The sequence below is a fragment of the Syngnathus leptorhynchus genome, chromosome 1 (genome assembly GCF_054491065.1).
Source record: "Syngnathus leptorhynchus isolate UIUO chromosome 1, UIUO_Slep, whole genome shotgun sequence".
NCBI classification, from domain to species: Eukaryota; Metazoa; Chordata; class Actinopteri; order Syngnathiformes; family Syngnathidae; genus Syngnathus; species Syngnathus leptorhynchus.
In genome coordinates, this window is record NC_141195.1 from 13,434,375 (window position 1) to 13,451,158 (window position 16,784).

Sequence of the window (16,784 nt, forward strand, 5' to 3'; positions counted from 1 at the left end):
ATAAACACCCAACCAGATTTGAGAACAAGTAATGCAGCGTCAAGATAAATTGCCCATGGTTGCAGTGCTGGCCCATGTAACGTAAACGACAGAAGCAATGGGTCATTCACAATTCCAATTAAAATGAAAATGTATCCTTCATAGAGAAATAAGTGCATTTTCCGTCCTAATTGGTTGCTCTGAGCATGGTAATATATTCAATATTACATTTTCTAGTTTTTGTCATGTCATTATCAATAAGAAAATAATACTATTAACCATGATAATATCAATAATAAAATAATATATTTGGTTATATTTTTGTTAGTGAATTAAGAATTAGATTCAGCAACAGGTGGATGTTTTTTCCTGAAATCTGCTAAAGTCCATACTATGCAAACCTTTATGGGTTGAACTTAAACAAAAAAAGAGAATATCTCAAAGACCTGATGTGGTGAAAAAAATTATACATTAAATCATAAAAGCTTTAAAAATATGTTTAGGGACACAAGGGATTACTTTTTTTTTTTACCAGTGATATCTATTCTGAACATTTCCAAATAACGTATTTTACACAAGTATGTGCTATTCGATTGTTTTTTGTACAGTATTGATTCTTTAAGATTGTGACATGATAGTGTTCCCCACTGAAGGTCCAGGGTCAAAATGGACAACTCGTTATTGTGTGACAATGAATGTTTGTGATTAATTTCACATGCCATTTTTGCGAATGGCTGGCAACAATCCAGCATGTACTACACTTCTAACCCAAATTCAGCTGTTGTAGACTCTAGCTCACCAACATCCTCTAATGAGGACAAGCACCATGGAAAATAGATGGATGTGATTTGCCGCCAACATCTTCACTGATGAGGGGAGTATATGCCGTCTCAGCCGATATCCCTAGATAGAAGAGAAAATCAACACAAGATGCAGTTCAGCAATACACATACATAGAAAGGGGAGCAGGTTGAGTGTGCAGAAGATTTCCTGCTGTCTGCACTGCAAAAGAAAGTTTCAGTTTCCTGACACGGTGTTCAATACATGGAGGTGAAGAGCCATCGCAGAGTATTGACACCCCAGCTCGTTATGGATGATCTGCGATGTGTGAGGAGAAACCTCTCTTTTTCTCACTTCCTCTCCTCATTGATCTCGCCACAGGCTCCTCTGCTTCTTATTATCTTAAAAGCATCTCTGCAACACTGCCTGAATCAATATTTCACAGTAGCTTTGCACGTCATTCTGTTGTTTTAGCGCTAACGGTGTGGACTCCAGCAATTGTGAACTTCAATGAAATTGTACACTTGCAAGACTAGATTTTGTGAATATTGAATTTTTTATGATGTGTATGCAAATAGTTGTATTTGGAGTACCTGCCCACCAGTTATCTGAAGCTGAGCCATAATTGGTTGTGACCTGGCTGGCAACTGTGATGTCATCTTCAGTCGATAGCAAGTGACAAAATGGGTGAATTTTGTTGCCTAACTCATATTCTATAAACAGGATATTTATAAGAATGTCCTGTTTAGACTAGGTGGAGGCACATACTACATTATTGCAAAGAAAATGTGGGGGTTGACTTCCCCTTTAAATGCATTCAAATGGTTTTGTCTCAGCTTCCCTCTCTGAGCTCCTCCAGCCAGCCCTATGCGCCTGCTTGCTACTTCACAGACATGACAGCAGGTCCCAAGGACCAACAACCCAGAGGGGATCGAGCCTTTTCTATTACGGGTCCCTCTCTTTAGTATGACCACCTGCTAAATGTTAAGCAACCCCCCTCTATTTGTCCATGACTATAATTTTTGACTCAGTTTTGTTTTATTGTTTTATGTTGTTCGCTGTATTTGTGTTATTGATTTTTTTAAAACCTTTTGTTATTGTATGACTGATTTTTATTCACTTTGTATGGAACAATGGTTATTTTAAAGCACTCTAAGTTGAGTTGAGTCAATGTCACATGCTTGTGAAAGCTGGGTCAGCAACTTAATATTCAACTTTGAAATCTCCTTCCATCCATCATTCTGCACCCTTTCATTCATGAAGCTGGCGAACTTGTGTTCATTTTTTAAATGGTCTTTTTACGTACGTCAGAGAATAAGAATAACCAGTTCATGAAAGATGCCTCAGTGCAGAGGCATTGGATTCCATGTCATAAATTCCTTTATGAGATTGAGTTCAACAAATAGGACAACTACCAATTAATTAAAAATGGCAAAAATGTCATCATATTTTGCAATTTAGAGCTTCTCTATTCCCCTAAGGCACCACATATTTTTGACCTGCAGTAAAAGACAATAAAGCTGCCGATGCGGAAAATGACAGTCACATTATGTGCTGTATAGTGTAGACAAATGCAGTCCAAAATCTCAGTTGATTTTGTATGTTTTTATTAACTGCCTCATTTAGAAAACACAAATGCACCAAACAATATTATACATGCACGGCTTGCTTCAGCATATCAAGATCAGCAAATGACTTTTCAATATGAAAACCCTCCAGCCACGATCTCACAGAGATCACTTGCATGGCAAAATACATACAAGAGAGAAGAGAAAGGCCAAGCGTTGTCATGTTCGGGGCACGCGGCTTGTCATTTTGTCACATTGTAATCAGTTTTGCGGCTTTTTGTCTCTGATCCGAATTAAAAGCCATTGAAAGCCTGTTTGCAACCCTGGAAATTGTTACTTTCTGCTCATGTATTTTTCAAGTTCCACTGAGAATTGACACCACCTCAATTATTAGTCTTCCCTTTGCCGGGCGCTGCTTCAACAAGTACATAATTTTGCCAGCATGTCCTTATTTCTTTGAAAACAACACTTGACCTTTGTGCAGAATTGCTAAAGAAAATAAAAATCCAAACAATCAAGGTCAATAAAACAAAGAGTGCAAGAGCCTGGCAGCGCTCACACTTAATTCATTAAACATCGCCACTGCACTGGTAATTTACAAAAACAGAGATGTCGCCATTGCTTTGCTGGACCCAAAACGCACATTAGAAATGCATTTTTCTTTTTAAACTTTTCAATATACAATCATACAAAACTGAAAGATATGTTTCCTGTGTAAAGATTGGTAAAATGACATTCCTTAATGTAATCATGTACACAAAAGAACTGCATACAAAGATGTAAAAACAACAAATGTGAATGATTGAAGGAAGCAATTTTGTTTTCTAATGCAAAGACTGCGGCCTTTAAATAGATCCCTTTCCTTCACACCTGAAGTTGTTTGAGAGAAACACGCGATTCTAACTTGTGTTCGTCAATGTCGCTTTCCTTTAAGATCTCAATGAGCGACAAATCTTGGCACATTACTTCTTCCCTCAGTCCTGCTCAAATTTATGAAGCTGCTTTGATGTCTGCTCAATAATGGCATCTGTCTGGATTCTCCATTCATCAAATCAGTGTTTAAACGGAGCCGCATGGCACATGTTGTTGTATAGCTGATGTAAAACCCACTGGCCATTAAAAGGACATTTAACACATGAAATAAATGTGGCTGGCTTGAATACAACCAACAATGACGACGGATACTGCACATACTGTAAAGAAGCCAATCCAACAGACAACAACGGACAGATTCACAAAGTGATAAACACAGCTGAACATACACTTTGCCAAATAAGCCAGTGGCGAGAGGGCGACGATCAGACTGGCATGTATTTTTTGTTTGTTGTTTTGGCAGCTCTTGAAACTTCCCCTGCTGACTGCAAACAAATAAGTTGCTGGGCAATGGCGTCGCCCAGATGGATTTCACTATTGATTAATTTGCTGAGTGTATGCCTTATTAATTGAACAAAAATGTCAGGCATGAAAACAAAGAAGGCTTGTCACGGTTTTCCCAGAACTCAAAGTGACATTTTCAAATTGCGCTGGCAAATTGACAGGATAATGGAACTTTGCTTCAGGAGGGAGAGAAAGAGAATATAAATACTGTGATGTGTTCCGGCAATAATTTACGAGAACAATGCACTAAAAGTCTAGTCCGACATTATGCTTGGAAATGGACTAACTTTTGTTGATTTCCGCCAACGACACACTCCATGCTCCAAAGTGTTGCACTTAAACCATTAAATGAAAAGAAAAGAAATGACATTTTGTGCAGTATTCTATAGAGCGTTTGGGGACAAGTCTGGGAGTGTTGCAACCCTTCAAAATTAAAAAGGGGCAAATAACACACTATGTACGTATGATATCACCACTGTCAGGCTCCCATGTCTCCAAATATCATTAATTTCATATTCTCACAAGTCGATACCATTGGTCCATTCTCGCTTCCTTCTTTTATTTGTACACGTTATTAATCAATTTAAAATGCTTAAACTTGCTAGAGAACAAATCAATTAGCCTTCAAACTGTCTCAAGAGTGTCACAAAACTGCCTCAATAAGTGAGAGCCACGCTGCATTGAGTTATCGCCAAATTAAAAGTCTCTATTTTTTTCTGAACAATGTGTGTAAATATTGTAGCTAGACACATTGGATGAGTTTGCTGTAATGCGTCTGTGCAAAAGGAAGCCCATCAGACATACAATTAAGTTTGGGTGTAGAGTTTATCAGCTCATTGTTTTATTTATGACGCACTTATGGGTCATTGAAAAGGAGCGGATGTAACCACAGTCATCTGGTCAGGGAATCGACTGTGGTGTGGCTGGCCGCTGCCAGTGACGTGCCCAACCATTTTAAATATTGACAGCATAATGAATTGTGATATTAAAGCATATTAAGCATATTAAATTAGCATAATTTTGGGGTGGTTTTATGTTGATGTTGGTGCACAATAATATTTGATAACAATAAAGTACAATACCAATTTTGTACCAACGATGCAGCGTTTCCCAAGCCAAACAACTTTTTTTTCAGAAAAGATGTGACTTTGGAGATACGTGGATTTCACCTGAAACAATCCAAATACTACAAAAGGTAATATACTGTAGGTAAGATGCATTAAAAGACTGTCGAGGGTGAAATGACAAACTCTAGTCATAATAAAGCTGGCTTTTCAAAAACATTATGCCTTGCTAATAATAAAACAATTAACAAAAAGTTATTAAGAAATGTTAAAATGAAGGGAATAATGGTGGTAATAAGACAAGTGAAAGAGATCTGGTTAATTGCAAATGATGCTAAACTTAATTATTTTTTTGCCAGTAATGGGAAGTGTAAACTGTCCAAGTTATTATGGTGTTACGGAGATAAAAAAACAAAACAAAGAAAAACATGACTTCCAAATGCTTAACTGCTTAATTTCTCCATAATTCTTTTGTTTCCATTGCATTCCAAACATGGTACTGAATACCCACAGAGGTACCAAGACCTTCCATATGGTTACAAGATACTGACCACCGTTTACTGTAGCAATAAACCTTTTGATTTTTTACCCTTCGTGTGCACAAGCTCAAAAATACACCAGCACAGGACCTGTCATTATTTTGGTCATAGTCATTTGTGATCTATCCAAATGTATCTACTAATCTGCTGTCATATAAAGTGCCATCTATTTGTTTCAGTTATCTGCGATGTATTGATCCTCATCCTCACACCTCCCACCAAAGCTACAGCACAAGTCTGAAGTAAAAGTACCCGACGACCCATTTGACGCAATCTCCTTGCAGATACACAGTAAAAGTCCAATCCATCAGTTTGTAGGAAAGTACAAGGACTGCTCTGAAGCATAAAATCCTTGAGGAACCCTCATGCTAAACGGAGCGCTCCATAATCAAATCACACAAGGTAAATTGACTTTTATGAGTTGAAATCTGGGACGGGACCTCCGACAAGCAAGTAAAGAGGAAGATGGCTGTGAGTGTCGTTCTCCTCTGTCAATGAGCTTGAAAGGCACAGACGCGTGTGAAGGATTGTGCTCCTGCTTGCCAATTTAGACAAAGGGAGGAAAACCCTTAAATACAAAACGCCACTTCTCATTGCCGTTGTCCGGAATACACAAAAATCCTCATGAGAGTCTGTTTCTGGGAGCAAAATGATAGGAAAGCTAAAACTACTGCGGCACATGAATGGAAGTAAGGCATCTGCATCATTCTAGAGTAGAGACAAAACAAAAGGCTGAAATGGACAAGGACAGTGCTTCGACTCCTCTTCGACCTCATCCCTGCTAAAATAGCACACTTCCAAAGCAAAAAGACAGAGCAAATGCATCACAGTATCGACCTGAATGTTGATATTGCACTGGCGAGGAGCAGGAAGGGCAGCGATGCGTCCGCATTCGAGGCTCTCGAGCCGCGAGCACTCATACCTGTAGCACACACAGAAGGTACAATCTTATGTTAAATAGCTATCTGAGCTGATCAGTGCTTGCTAGTTCAAATGTGATTGCACTGAAAGATACAGATGGTTAAAACGACCCAGCCAGACCTAGCTGATGGAGCGAGGTGGAAAAAAAAGCTTTTTGTGGCATTTGACACAGACATTGCAAGACTGGATTGAAATGGTTTATTCAGTCGTGGATGGCGCCTATGTCTATAGCAGTATTAAGGTGACACAAATAAGTATGAATGCCTGAGTAAAGTCGCAAAGTTCCAATAACAAACTTGATATACAAAGTATAATAATAATAATGACAAACAATGAATTAATGTTTCTCATGATATTAAAACACCGTACACAGAAAACTACGACAACTTTGTTCTGGTAAGATTGCATTTTCTATTCACACTCTTTTTTTTCATTTTTTACCAATATTCCATCTGTGCTCAACTTACTGCCAACACAGGTCATCTAGAATTAAAATGCAGTGAGCTCATAATGTCGAGAAGAATATGATTTATATCAGAACAAAACATCATGCTTAGCAGTGTCTATGAATACATTTCCCTTAAAAATAAGAGCACTTAAAGCAATCTTTTTTTTTTCATACAATATTTTGACTCATGCCTCTCTCAACACGTGTTTTTGGGGGACCGAACATAAAATGTAGCTTTATGAGTAAATGATTATTTACACTTGAAGATGAGCCACGAGTGTGTGGAGTCATTTCATTTGGTAATAGAGGAAGTTAACCTGAGACAGATATGAATTGTCCAACAATATTCAGCCATATATACTGTGAACCCGTTTGGCCCACTGAGTGCCCTGAGGACTCGCGCAATTTTGTTTGAAATCAGGATCAAATGTAATTACTTAAAAAACGATTTGAAAAATGTGAAGTTACTTCATTTTGAGAACAACTTAAGAAGAGTAAAATAATCATGGTCAGGGTGCTTAGTAGTATGAAACATAAAATATTGAAATAACACATTGCATTTATTGTGGGTGAATAAAAGCATTGCATTCATGTTTTGCTTTCATGCAAGAGTAAAGGCTATTCCCTTGAACCATTTAAAGGTGAAACGGGTGCTTACTAAGCTGGTGAACTCGAATGGCATCAGAAGCAGGGCCCAGGCCTCCTTCACTCAGGGACTGAATGTGAATGATGTACTCGTCGTCGACCTCAGGGAGCATCAGCTCAGCTGTTGAATTGGTTGTTGTGAGCGTGTTTACTTCTTTGAGTTGACTTCTCCTATATGACAACTGAAGAGGAAAAAATGGGATGAAATGTGCTATACAACTCTGTGAATAACACTCATTTTTGGAGGCAAAAAACAAAACTAAATCAAAAGGGGGTTCAACTATACAGGGGGCTTAATAAAAATGTACAGGTTGTAAAACAAAATATACTACACTCTAATTTATAGCGCATTTCAAATGCAAAATTTCTGTAAATGAGAGTACATTTAAAAGGAGCTATAGAGTTAAAGAGATTGCAAAGCAAAGTAAAGAAACAGCTCATCAACATTACTGAAAGTGCGTACAGCGCAAGAATAAAATTAGCAGAATATGCCCTGTAGGGACAAGCTGTATAGAAAATGGATGGATGGATGGATGGATTTTGAATCATTTGTAATACCTTAATAATAGACATTGGAAATGAGCACACATTTCAAAATTGAAAATATAAACACGTAACTTCGAGCCCTTCCATATTTCTCCATGTATTTTGTTGTTTGATGAAAAAGGGTCGGTAAAATGGTTATCTTATTATTTTTGTTTCAAAAAAGAAATGTAAAATACGATTTTTTTTAAATTTGTGTTTCAGAATTAAGAATAGAATGCACGGAAGGTACATGAAGGAGGGAATGGCAGTAGTTAAGTGATAGCACAAAAACCTCCAAGCTTCTAAGAGAAAGACGAAAATGCGGGGAAAAGCTTATTAGAACATATGAAACTGATTTTATTTAGCGAATCAGTTTAATCACCCCCAATCAATCCATTTTTTTCTTCTTCTCTTGTTCAGTGTCATGGGGAGCTGGAGCAAATCCCAGGCAAAAGCCTGACTGCAGCCTGCATTGGTTGCCAGGCAAGGCACAGACAAGTTTTCACAGTAACTCTGTCACCATTACTGAGAACAAACTGAACCCTCGTAGCCTGCACCAAAGTAAGGACTAATTATTATTATAAAATATGCAATAACTCACCTGGTAACCTGTAACTTCTGACTCGGACTCCAGTGCTACCACAGGCTCCCAGTAGAGAGAAAGTTGGGAGCCGATTAGGGTCCATTCGATATCCACAGGCGGCTGGGATGGTGCTGTGACATGATATATTTTCATAGTTAGAAACTGACAAGAAACACTGTGAGGCAAGGAACAAATAAGAATGAGCAAATTATTATTAGGAGTAGTAGTCATAGCACACACACACACCAATCCACTTTTGGAATGTGTGACACAATAATTAATATGAAGTCTCTTCTCGCCATTATTCATGTTAACTGTCACCGTTCACAATACAAATAATTCAACACTAGGAATATTCTGCAGTCAAAATGTATATTCTGGAAGGGAAATTTTGGCCAAGTCCGTCACGTTTTGTAATGGTCACACAGAGAGTAGGTTGTTGTTGAACTGGGAATACAATACATGTACTCAGTAATTGACTTTGTCTTTCTTGACATAGCAGAGAAAATCAAAAACCAACACAGAGGCACAAAACACAACACAGCAGCCACCATAGGTTGTACCTCGAGATAATCATCCTCATGTAAACAAAATCAAGCAGAAGAGCGGCAGGGTGTCTCAAAGACTTACGGGTTTTTTTTGTGGTGACATTGATTGCAGGAAGGAAGGGGCCGGTGCCCGCTGTGTTGAAGGCGCTGACAGTCAGGAAATACTGCGTGTGCCCTGCCAAGCCGCTAACTGTAACTGAGGTGAAGTTCCAGGGAACGCGAACCTTTCCCATAGTCTCTGGTTTTGTGTCGTCTTCCCAGTACACCACCTATGTGCGACATCAATTTAACATGGATTGAAACAAACTGTCATGACTTGAAGTCACGGAAATTCTCATTTTATTAGTGGTTCAAAGCCAGCAGGACTGTTAGGGATGTGTCGTAATGTGCTATTGTTAAATGATCAGTTCTGACTGTATCTTCTGAAGTGAGATCACAGCATCGATGTATCCGATGGTCTGCAGTCTTTATTTTATTGTATTTTATATTACTTGCTTTACTTATTTTGCCAGCAAAAAGAAGAGCAATAGTATATCAGAAATGAAAAGGACTGCGATGGATTTAAGAGGTTTTCAGAGATATTCAACCATTAAATAAGATGGACACAGCAGTCTACTTGTGTCACATCGGATCACCACACCATATCTCAGAAGGGATCAAAATCAATTATCTAAATTATGTTTTTAATCAGAACAATATTTCAACTGCATTTTTTTTCATTCACAGATATATGACCTGCTGGACATTTGAATGTAGATGTACATTTTAGTGTAGTAGATGTATTAACAATAAAAATAAATATACAATTTCAGACACATGTAAAGTACATTTTATTTCCTTTTTAAAAATAAATTCTCTACTACATCAAATGCTCAACGAAGCACATGATTGAATTTTTTTAATAAATGCAGTCCGTTCATATGGTGTTATAACAATTAGTTCACAAAGCACGTACTGATATTTTCACATGTTCAGACTACAACGCTGAAAGTAATAAGACTACCATTTGCCCCCTTGATACTCTCATCTCTTAGATATGAAATGACACCAAAAGAAATTTTATGAGATGGACAGTTTTAAGCAAACATGCTTTTTTTTTTTTTTTTTTTTTTGGAAGAAAGTCATATCACCACAATTTGTTGAGTCAGATCTCTAAATCTAATCTCCAGAGAGTTTGTTGAGTCAGACCTCTAAATCCAATCTCCAGAGAGTGATAACTACAATAAAAATTTACTTTTTGCATAATCTAAAAATATTTGATTTTTTTAACATTCATGAAAGCAGAACATACGTACTACACTTGGTTTGAAAATCAAACTGCAGTGTTACCTTTAAGAATAATAAAAATAATAATAATGTCACCAAGCCTATGTTGCACTTGTGTTTGCATGCATTCAAACATGTTTTTGAATTCAAGACTTCAAGAATTCATTTTGGGTGATCGGCTGGAAATATTTGGGCAACCAATTCTTAGTGTTTTTGAACTCCAAAGCTTTGTGAGCATGAAGATTTTCATCCATGCTGATGGCACTCAGCATTTCGACCTGAGAGCCAGTGTTGTGTGCGGCCACTGTATTGACTATGTTACCCTATAAATGACAGCCACCATGAAAGGTTTGGTCAGGCAGTTTACTTTTGTTCCTGTGCAAACAATCTGTCATGTTGCTTGTAACAATGGTACAAAGCGCTATATAATTTGGGCTGTAGAAGCAGCTAAAATGAACCAACCGTTTCCTGGCAACAAATGTACCAAGTTGAAGACAACCATCCGAATCGTCTTGCATGAGATTTCTGCTTTTCAAAATTAAAATTATAATAATTATTAAAATGTACCTCATAGCCGAGAACCTTTTCAGGGGTGAAGGAGAGAGCCTGCCAATTCACTTCGATCTCATAGGCTGAGACACTTCTGGCCCAAACTCCCACTGGCACCCCACTTGGCTCTGAAGCAGACAATAGGAGACGGACTTAGCATCACCGCCTTCTCATATCAGCACAAAGAATACATCTGATCTCCAAACATGAATTGCAATGATGGTAGCATCTCGAAACGATGGCAATAATCCAGCAGAGCAAACCTTTCACAGCGCGTGAATGTAAATGTCAGTGAATTCCGAGGTTAACAATATATGATATTTCCACACTTTCCAACCCTCGATATAAAGATTTATTTGGTTGAACAGCACGCCTTGCGGTTTACTCGAGTGCTTCCAGCAATCAACAAAACCCCTTCTGTGATCTTTGTCCTCTTGTGGTATTCAGAAAGTTTTGCAGCTTTGCAAACATTTTTTTTCTGGTCCTTTTTGGCTTACCTATCTCTGCAGAGTAGATGGTGACCACGGGGCTGAAGGGCCCCTGCCCTTTGCTGTTATATGTTCCAACTTTGACATGGAACGGGGAGAAAGGCGCGATGCTTTCGTTGCGGTACACATAGCGAGATGCGCCCGGGGCAGAGGTGGCCACGTGGGTCCAGCTGACTTCTCCAAAAGCGCGGAAAGCAATGATGTAACCAAAGCTTTCACCATTCTGTAGTTCTTCGGGGACAGGCTGAGATTGAAACACAAAACTGTAGTGATATTAAAACATATACAAACCACTCACGTTCATCCCGCCCCTGGGCCGACACCATCGGTTTGTGTGACCCTCAAATTGCTTTAGAGACCCACCTGACAATATGGAATGAAGGAAATGGCTTTAAAAGTGTCGAAGCTCACAACAGTGTATCTTTCAAATGAAAACATTATTTCTCCCTATACATGGTGCTTAACAAATTTATGAGCCTCCCTGTCATAAAAAGAGAATGAAGCTCTCGACATTTTAACAGGAATGAGGAATTTCCTAATAAACTGATTTCATCTTTTTATACCCACGTTCGCCTCACTGGGGTCTAGTCATTAAAGCAAAAAAATCTATACTATTTTTCTCAGTGTCAAACAACAGCAATACAGTTTAGGAATGTCAAACATCAACACAAAATGACACATTTGGCTGACTCATTTTTGTTAGGTAGAATTTAAATGGCTCAATCATAATTGTTACAAAGACAGCTGAAAATGTTTTATGACCACTGTATTTTTAATCGTAATCTGGCAGTCTTATGGAACTGTGCGTGTGGTCAGTTATATTGTCAATTATATAGTCAATTTAATTAGGCACATTATTTTCCTCATCAATGATTGGTATTTAACATACAATCGTGCAATTCGTTGGTGTGCTGCACTTAATGCAGTTAACTTAGTGTATCTTCAAAAGCAACAATGATTGTAAGATACCTGCACCACTTCATTGCGTTGCATTGTGCAATTATCTGAATAATAGTAAACCGACCAAAACCTCGGAAATTATCAAGCCGTTAGTGTCACCCTTCTGGGACTTATGATGTATTAAAAATGAACAACATAAGATCGGTGACTTACCTCCCATGTGATGACCAACTCTGACCTGCTTCCGCCTCCTCCGCCCACATCACCTGGCGCGGCATCAGGGACTGCACAACAGAGAATTTGTCAACACCACCACATAGAAAACTTTTGAAAAAGAACAAGAGCACTCTGGAAGTAAATACGTATGCCAAGGCTTCAAGGAGGCAAAGATTTCACCAGAATAAGAATTTTCACGGGATTAAAAGGAACACAACTTAATAAGAGTCTCGTGATAGGATTTGATAAGTATTTTATTAGGCTCTGAAAATGCTTAATGGGGTTTGCAATGTGGACTTTTGATTGCTACTATCTGTATTAGGTCTGGATTAAACTTGGTTTGCCATTATTGGGTACATATGCAATTTAGGTAAAATGAAATCAAATTTGACAAAGATGTTTAAAAGTTGCAAATGTTTTTTTCATGATGTCAGAAATGGAAACTACACCCTAAGATGTGGAGTCCGTTTCCCAAATGATTTTAGATAATTACAAAACACAGTATGTATAGAAAATAATGTATAAATAATATAAATATAAATGATATGTATGTGTGTAACATATGTAAATGTAGCAAGTATACATACTGTAAATATGTTTTTAGAACTCATTATTAGAACAAGTTTTTTATAACGAGGTACAATTGTATATACTGTAAATATGTTTTAGAACTCTTTTATTATCATAAAAATGTTTTTCTAACAAGGTACAATAACAATACTGTAAATATGTTTTGAGAACTCCCATTTTTACAACAATTTTTTTTATGACAAGGTAGAAGTGTATGTACTGCAATTGTGTGGGCACTCCCTGCTTTCTGCTAGCGTGGAGGCAACTTTCATGCAATAATTCCTCGATTTAATTGTTTTTTTTTTTTGGGGGGGGGGGGAATCCGCAATGTACTGAAGCTGCGATATACCTGCATCTTCTGTCCTTGTCTTGACTGACACTGGGCTGGGTTCTCCAACTCCAACATTGTTCCTAGCCAGCACCCGAAACTCATACTCCACCCAGGCATTAAGATCCACCACAGTGGCTGTCAGTGTGCTCCCATCAATGATCTCTGGAACTAAAAAAAACCAAAACAAACATTATCAAGAAGAAAAGAAGAAATTCATGCAAATGGCAGGATACTGAAAACCTGACAAATCAACAGGAGGTATTTCACAACAGTTGAATAACATTAATTAACCATAAATCAAAAAGCTGAGTACCTAATTAACGGAGATACATAATATGATTGTTTTGATATTGCAAAATTGCAGGGAGCATGGCAGGGTAAAACGATTAGCAAAGCATGCACCCTCTCAAAAGGATACAGATTGGAATATCGGCATTCTTTTGAGTTATGCGTGTTCTTTTGTATCTCCATGATGGTACTAAGACCCTCTTGTTGGTGTCAAAACTGCCAGGTTTGTTGAGGAGCTACTTCTAAACACTTGTGGGACTCAGCAGTGTTGTTTTACAGTGAAAGGGGAGCGGTGGTTGTGGTTGGAAAATTGATCATACTGGTTTCACAGGCTCTTGGCTTTATGTATTCACATTCGAGGCCTGGTTTTCACTTTATGGAGTTAGCATGTTCTCCTCCATGCTTGCACACTTCATTTCCTCCCAGTCTGATTAATTGAATATCTCTAAATTACCTGTAGGGGTGGCTCTGAGTGAGTATGGTTGTTAGACTGTAGAGGATGTTCCCTGTGATTAATAGGCAATCAGTCCACAGTGCATGGTGCTTCTCACTCAAAATAACCTAGGAGAGTCTTCCGCCTCCTAGGGACCCTCAACAATGAATGCTGAATTGGATAATTCAATTGAACTAGGAACACATTTTTTTTAATCAGTCATAGCACTCACCACTGATTCAAGGTCCTTTTTTTCCATTATTTTCATATTTTGCAGTACAGCCATACATGTAAATAAGTTCTAATACAGTCCTCTGGATGGTGTTTTTATTGTTTTTCTCCTTGCAATTATATCGTGCTGAATGACTTGCGAGACACATTTTACACACACTCCACCAACACATCCAATTATTCATTTGTTTGTGTCAGTGCAAGCTTCAAGTCACTTCTGATTAGCTACCCTTCTCACAGAGTCTGCATTTCAGCTGAACTTGGAGGTGACCACAAACAGCACATAATGATTTGCGAGCATAGATAATAAAGAGATTTATCATTTACAATTATCTGCTCTGACTGTTCTCGGATCAGATCTGGTAGACAAAATCCTTCTTAACATAGCCCACACCACAGGATATAAACTCAGATCAATATTAAAGCGATATCTGACAATTGGGGCTTTGCTGACTTTGATTGCGAGGGAGGGAAAATGCTCAAATTGGGCCCGGCTTTTTGGTACGTGCCTCCCTAGCTTTAGTGAGGCGTGTAGAGTCAATTTTGAACACCACTTTAGTTTTTTTTTGCACAATAACGTTTTCACCTAAACAGGATGAGAGGGCTGGTTCTACTGACACAGGTGTGAAGTGGTTCTGGTGAGCCCCACTGACCACCACATCGATTAAGTGAGGAATCCCCCGCTGTGCAGCTGATCTCTAACTCTTTGCACATGACAGTTGACTCTCCCTACGGAGGGCCACGAGATGTCTGGGAAGGTGTGCAATTAAATGAATATTTCTTTCAAAGGTTTCCTACCCGTGTTAACCCTTTGCCATCCCACTGTAAAAAGTGTCCTGGTCTGAATGATGTAATTGATGAGGGGGCTCCCGTTGTCCCGTCCGGGGGTCCACACTAGCTGTGCTGTGCTGTCTGTCACCTCCTCCACCGTCACAGAGTCCGGTGGGCTGGGCGGGCCTAGCTCAAGCACAAAGACGCACAGGCAGTTCAACACAACACGGCTATACATGCGTGCACTCAGACAGCTCCAAGGAATACTATGTTGGTATGAATAAAATATTTCTACCAGAGATTGTCAGCCCTTTTGCAAAAGCCTTAACACCTTTGAATCGATATTAACAAGAGGAAGTATTTCTTAAGTTTTGAGTTCAAAGAGAGGTGATTCCCTTCACAAGGAATTAGAATTGAATTCACAATTTATCCCTAAATATTCACTCAAGCTGCAATACTTCCCTTTCATCGTCCTCCAGGTAATTGATCGATGAAAAGCAGATGCGAGTAGATGCCGGGAGTCACGTAAAAAAAAAAAAAAGTTAAAGATGAAAAAGGGTCTTATCATTGAAAAGGATCAGCATTTAATCGTTTATTTCTATTACTCCTACTTTTGAGGAGTGTTTCATTCTCATCTACTGTTTCCTGTTCTTAATGAAGGTGTCAGCTCATCAGAAATAATAGACCACGGGAGAGCTATGAGGTACACTGCAGAATAACAATGTCGCCTGTTTAAGAGCCACTTTAGTGGCTCTTAAACAGAAGCAAATGATATCAATGATATACTCTAATTATCAAATGGGCTGAATCTTTTTTAACAAGCAAACAATAGATGCATCCTCAGTGAGGTACAATATTTCAATATTGACGCTGTGTTTTTTGCCACGCTGGCATGCACTTATACCTACAACAGATATTGATCTGAGTAAAACTCATTAGTCGCTCCTGATATGAAAAATAACAATGTATGACCTTGCTCATAAATAATAAGGAAGCAAAAGCAATCAACGCTCAAATCTTCATTTTCTTAATTACATTTTGTTGGATGAAGCGAAAGCAAGCTGATGCTGTTAATCTAAAAAATGTGTGAACATATGTGACATGGGAATGACATGGTAAATTTTACAACCTGGGGGAAATGATAAAATTATCACCATGTGGCGAGGACAGGGACAATGACAACCATTTTAGAACTCATCCACATGGTATTATTACCGCCTTTAAGCACTGACCTTCCCAAGGGCTACCATGCTACACTGTAGTGGTTGTGAAGTGCTACCTAGAGTGGGATCAAAAACACTCCCATGGTAAGCATAATTAGGAGGAGCTTGGGAGGGAGCGCTGATCATTTCAGAGTGCCAAGAGAAAAGATCATTGACCTTGTGTTGTAAGCCATGATCACATTTGAAAAATCTACCTCGTGCTTGGTTCGAGGAAGATTAATAAAACCTTTACGATCCAGCCAGCCTTCTTATGCTTGCATACCCAGTTCAATGTACACTTTTTGCTCAAGGGCGCATAGAATTTTCACACTCTTTAGGTGCAATGGACAGGTGTCCCAATATTTATGTCCATATAATGTGCCTCAAATCTTGATGACACTCTCTACGTAACAGAGCCTGAGCTCCACTTCACCACTCACACAACAAAAACTATTTTCCCCAGCACCATTTCTCTGTGTAAAAAAAAAAACCTCACACTCCTAAATAACAGTACTCGTAGAAGCACATTTTCCGGTTTGCATGTCTCCCCTTCCTGCTGCTG

At 38.6% G+C, this 16,784-nt stretch overlaps 1 protein-coding gene across 4 annotated transcripts in view; it reads right to left on the bottom strand.

Annotated features, from left to right (window-relative positions):
* Positions 1-5,781: 5,781 nt before the first annotated feature.
* The window catches only part of cntn3a.2 (contactin 3a, tandem duplicate 2), a 47,014-nt gene continuing 36,011 nt past the window's right edge, over positions 5,782-16,784 (bottom strand). For all 4 annotated transcript variants that reach the window (XM_085916130.1, XM_085916139.1, XM_085916121.1 and 1 more), the window contains 9 exons: positions 15,048-15,206; positions 13,316-13,465; positions 12,394-12,464; positions 11,290-11,524; positions 10,811-10,920; positions 9,060-9,246; positions 8,448-8,560; positions 7,335-7,503; positions 5,782-6,229 (listed from right to left, as the gene is read on the bottom strand). In XM_085916130.1, coding sequence (XP_085772256.1) covers positions 6,132-6,229; positions 7,335-7,503; positions 8,448-8,560; positions 9,060-9,246; positions 10,811-10,920; positions 11,290-11,524; positions 12,394-12,464; positions 13,316-13,465; positions 15,048-15,206 — 1,292 coding nt within the window. In that variant the 3' untranslated portion in view covers positions 5,782-6,131. The remainder of the gene's footprint in view (positions 6,230-7,334; positions 7,504-8,447; positions 8,561-9,059; positions 9,247-10,810; positions 10,921-11,289; positions 11,525-12,393; positions 12,465-13,315; positions 13,466-15,047; positions 15,207-16,784) is intronic.